At 34.3% G+C, this 5,257-nt stretch overlaps 1 protein-coding gene across 1 annotated transcript in view; it reads right to left on the bottom strand.

Moving 5' to 3' along the window:
- LOC106472982 overlaps positions 1-5,257 on the bottom strand; it is a gene marked incomplete at its 5' end in the record, with an annotated part of 14,150 nt that overhangs the window by 4,314 nt on the left and 4,579 nt on the right. The window contains 5 exons of the mRNA XM_013933655.2: positions 653-763; positions 1,153-1,294; positions 1,871-2,038; positions 2,773-2,884; positions 3,343-3,468. Of these exons, the coding sequence (XP_013789109.2) occupies positions 653-763; positions 1,153-1,294; positions 1,871-2,038; positions 2,773-2,884; positions 3,343-3,468 (659 nt within the window). The remainder of the gene's footprint in view (positions 1-652; positions 764-1,152; positions 1,295-1,870; positions 2,039-2,772; positions 2,885-3,342; positions 3,469-5,257) is intronic.

The raw sequence follows: 5,257 nt of genomic DNA, 5'->3' as shown, positions 1-5,257 counted from the left end.
TCCCACTGTGACCATCAAGTATGAAACAAATAATCATCCATGGCCTTTATTTGAAATAATTATTTTCACTGAAAGCGATCATGGGAAATCCAATGAAGTTCCAGCATTTGTTTAGCTCTGCAGGACTCTTGTTCACACTGAGATGAGCACTCTTGTTCACACTGAGATGTCACACTTGTTCCCACTGAGATGAGCACTCTTGTTCACACTGAGATGAGCACTCTTGTTCACACTGAGATGTCACTCTTGTTCACACTGAGATGTCACTCTTGTTCACACTGAGATGAGCTAATCTGTCTGGTAGGAACTTTAAAAATCAGTGGGGTGTTGTACTGATTGTTTGTTAAAATACAATAAAGTTTTTTGAGTTTATATTTGTTAGTGCCTTTTACGTGTAAATTTAAATTGAATGTAGGCTAGTTTTAATAATGTTTTCATTACTTGTTTTTCGTCTGTACTTTTTACTTTATTGTTACTTAAGTTCTGTATATATTTGGTACTTTTTATTTTTTACTTAAGTAGCCATCAACAACAGGTACTTTTAGTTATTTTACTTGAGTGAATATTTTCTAAAGTAACAGTATTTATACTCAAGTAAATATTTTCGATACTATAACCATCACTGGGCCAGTACTAAATCGATAAAACGAACCATATTGTTTCCACATGGCGTTCCATCCAGGCCAGCATGAACGTAGTACTTGAAACCGTCCATCTCTTCTGGTTGTTGACAGTAAAGCTTACATTCTTGACCGTAAGGGTTCTATTTAATAAAAATTCAAAATGAAACTCTCTTGTAATTTTTACGAAGATTTGTCTTTGTTGTAATTTATAGTTCACAGCTACTTTGAACTAAAGCAAACATATACAATACAATATATATATATATTTCACTCACATGAAAACAGTTTCGTCAGTAAAAGCCAAAAAAATAATTTCATTATGCTCATATCTACTTTTCCAGCTTTGCATATACACGTCTCAATCATTATAATGTAAATATACTGCTTAAACGCAGAGATTGATCGATATTACCTAGAAAAAAAATTCTCATTATTCGTCCCTGTTATAAAATTGAACGAAAAAGGCACACTAAGTTTATATGTATGCCGAAGTTGTTTTTTTTTGTTGTTCTTTTACTATATATCTTACCTTATACACAGAAACCTCTTTGATGTCTGGATGTAGAAGCTGACATCTCCTTTCATTTGGTATGACCTGACCAGGAAGGATCTGGGATGGAGGAATCTGTGATGGTTTGGTTTCGCTTCTCAGACAGGCACTTTCTTCCAATCTAGACACGGTAAGTAACTTTACAGTGAGTGAAAGCTGAAAGTTTGTATGAATAATAACCATTTAATTTGTATTATGAACATTTCATACAAATATCATAATCACATTGAAATATCAGGCAAATTTTCGTTTTCATGTTTTGTTTGTAAACGTTTGATCGGATTGAGGAAATAATTTCGAATTAAAGTTTCTTTTTCTGAACCCCCCTCCAAAAACCAACAAACAAACATACAACAACAACAAAAAACACGGCTTTCAAGTAAACAGACAAGCAACAGAAAAGTAAATCATGGAAAATACTGAGTTCCAAAATATGTTAATTTTTGTTACGTGTGTCCACTTCTAGACGATAACGTATCCAATCAAATAATAAAGTTATTTGAAAACATGCATATCTAATTTTCTGCAATGACTATCTCCCACATCATAACAAATTCCTATACTTCATTTAGAACAAACAACAAGGTAGAAAGGAACCGGGATTTGGTATCTGCTATACATTTTTTGCATTACTTTTTATAATAGAGCGTTTATTCATAACTGCGATATGAAAACAAAACAAAAAAAACTGCCTTACCCCAGAAAATATTTGAATTGATCTTGAGAACAGGGAGAAAATCTAAACTTGTTAAGCCCGCCATCTACATAGCTCATGACATATCCTTCATTCTGGGGACACATTTTGGCGCCTGGACTATTTGGCATATGAACTGGAGGTCCGTCTCCGTCGTGGATAGCTCCTAGCCTAGTGAAGCAAAAAAAAAAAACAACAACAACATATATTCAAGAATGTTTTACAAGAGAAATATTAGACTTAAAATATCTAAAGGAGAACACTGATGAAATGGAAGTGGTTATAAGTTCTGCGAGAATCACAGTGAATGCAAGGAATTAAATGTAATTGTGTAAGTTTTGGATTTAGCGCAAAGCTACACGAGGGCTATCTGCGCTAGCCGTCTCTAATTTAGCAGTGTAAGACAAGAGGGAAGGCAGATAGTCATCACCACCCACCGCCAACTCTTGGGCTACTCTTTTACCAACGAATAGTGGGATTGACTGTCACATTATAACACCCCAACGGCTGAAAGGGCGAGCATGTTTGGTGTGATGGAGATTCGAACCCACGACCCGCAGATTGCGAGTCGAGTGCCTTAACCACCTGGCCATGCCAACGTCATCATAATAACACCAAATAAAGTCGCCACACTCATGTATATCAAAAAGATTTATTAAATTCAGGAAGCGAACGGAAAAATGGGAAGATTGAGTAACTCTTGGTCACAGTAGTGTATCTGTGCTAAAGAGACTGAGTGGTTTATATTTTAGTGTGTTAAGAACACACTAATTTGAAAATGAGAAAAGAATGAAAATGGCATGCATGTCTCGAAATTGAAATATCTCAAAATCTTAACAGATAAATATTTAAATATTCAACAGAAAACACGAGATAGGTTTTCTGGAGTATTCATTTGAACTTACAAATGTGCTATTTCATGAACATGTGTGTCGACTCCATCAAACAACCCAGGGGTATCTTCTGCTATTGCGTATCTATACAATTCGTTGCAAGCACCTCCAATCCATGTTAACCCTAAATGAAAACACTGTCGATCAGCTTTTCCATTTGAAAATATTAACTTTAGATAATATTTTTACGTGTTTTTTTTTTTTATTTCAACTTAATACACCATAAAGAAGACGAATCCTATCCAAGGCAGCTATATAAAACTAACAAGAGCGAAAAATTAAACCCAGCAATTAGGCTTCTTACAAACCACGTTGAAAAACTATTTACTAATTAAGTAAACTTAATGGAATTAATAAAGTTTTATGAAAGACTGTATATTACACTAAGATTTTTAAAATTTTAAATTTAAGAATCATGTGTTATTATGAGGTTCAAGTTGCTTTCACTCTTCACGCAGGAGATGAAAGATATTATTTTTATTTCAAAGGTCATTTATTTACATGAAAGTAAGGACTGATTTGTAGTCACTAGTGGACTTTTTCCGTAGCTAATGTTAATTTTTCCTCAAGTTATTATCTTACCAGTTATACTAGATGTTCTTTGTCCGTTAACAGTATCTACCAGATCCTTTCTGAAAAAACAACAACAAAAAAAAAACAAAACAAAACACGATAAATAGGCATTTATTATAAATTCAAAGACTGGGGCTTGTTCACAAAGTTAACATTAAACTAAAATAAACAAAAGAAATCCGATAATCTGAGCACTTTCGGAAGTCTTACTTTTTTCAGGGATAACAGGAGGGAATCCTCAATAGCTGCGACACTTGAAATTATTTTAGCCAGAATTAGAGTAAATTAATCTATGAGACCTTTCCCCCTTTTTATTATTAGTATTATTATTATTATTATCTAGTGCTAAATATTAGGTTAAACGATTTATTTGTCATGCAGGAAAAAATATGGACATTGTTAGAAAAATATTAGAAACAGCAAAAAGCACTGTAACCTACGTTATCAATTTTTCATTATTATATGGAAAACACAGACGCGTCTAAAATGCCGTAAAAAGGCCTAACTTAAGACATATATATATAGCTCGTTCAGTTTATATAACCGAGTCTTTACATTTAAAAACTAGGGGGCACTCTGTAGAGCGCATACATCCACCACGCAGGGTTGATCATATTCTGCCCTAAAAAATCCGTATGTTCGTCCGACACACAAACCATTTTTGACAGGATAATGAGGAATAATATTCTACATACGTCCACCAAGTTTCATCGAAATTCGATCATTTTAGACTGAGTTAAAGAGCAAAAATTGTATGAAAAATCGGTCTTCATGTTAATAGATAGGGAATTTTGTTAATTTCGTGACCTTTGCTGTGACTTGGACCCTCCTAAAATTAATCATTTCTAAGGAGGGTCATAGTCCAAATGTATAACAACTTTCGTCCAAATCCATTCAGCCGTTTTCGAGAAATCTTGCTGACAAACACACTAACGAAAACACACACACACACAGAGGGTTGAAAACATAGTCTCCGTCGCCTCCGGTGGACTTAGAACGCTGTAAATCGGGTTTCGATACCCGTGGTGGGCAGAGGACAGATGACGCATTGTGTAACTTTGTGCTTAATTACAAACAAAATCCTCCTTGGTGGATAAGAGTAAAGTTTACAGAATTCAGACCCTAAAGTTGGGGGTTCGATTCCTTGCAGTGAACAGAGTTCATATAGCCTATTGTATGGCCTTGTACAAAAATAAGCAACCAAACAATAAAGTAAACCAAATATAATATTACAGGGAAATGTATGTTATTAGTTATTTTGGAAAAGTATAACAGTCAGGTAGTTAAGCAGTCTGTGAGAAAAATGGCTCATCAGAGATTAACAGAAAATATAATGTTGGGAAAACATACAATTCTAAAAATAATCGAAGTTGTTTAAATAAGAGCTTCTTGTTCTTACTTAAGCTTATTTCCTTATTATCTGTTTTATATTTGTAAAAATATGATTTCAACTCTTTAAGAGATTTCCTTAAAAATTGCAATGGTTTTGAAATGTCTGAAATAAAAATAATTCGTTGAAACTTGGTATACTTTATAGAAGACATTTCACTGAACAAGGTTACGGATTTGCAACGCTAAGATCTGGGCTCGAATCCTCATGGTGAACAGAGAGTATATAGCCTATTGTGTACATTTGTACTAAAACAAACAAAACCATTTCTCGGCACTCCCTGTTTACGAACTTAAAACGCTAAAAGTTGGGGCTCGAATCCCCATGGTGAACAGAGAGTATATAGCCTATTGTGTACATTTGTACTAAAACAAACAAAACCATTTCTCGGCACTCCCTGTTTACGAACTTAAAACGCTAAAAGTTGGGGCTCGCATCCCCATGGTGAACAGAGAGTATATAGCCTATTGTGTACATTTGTGCTAAAACAAACAAAACCATTTCTCGGCACTCCCTGTTTACGAACTTAAAACG

The sequence above is a fragment of the Limulus polyphemus genome, unplaced genomic scaffold (assembly GCF_000517525.1).
Source record: "Limulus polyphemus unplaced genomic scaffold, Limulus_polyphemus-2.1.2 Scaffold5789, whole genome shotgun sequence".
NCBI classification, from domain to species: domain Eukaryota; kingdom Metazoa; phylum Arthropoda; class Merostomata; order Xiphosura; family Limulidae; genus Limulus; species Limulus polyphemus.
Note: the sequence above shows the minus strand (reverse complement) of the source record. Positions and strands in the feature narration are given on the sequence as shown.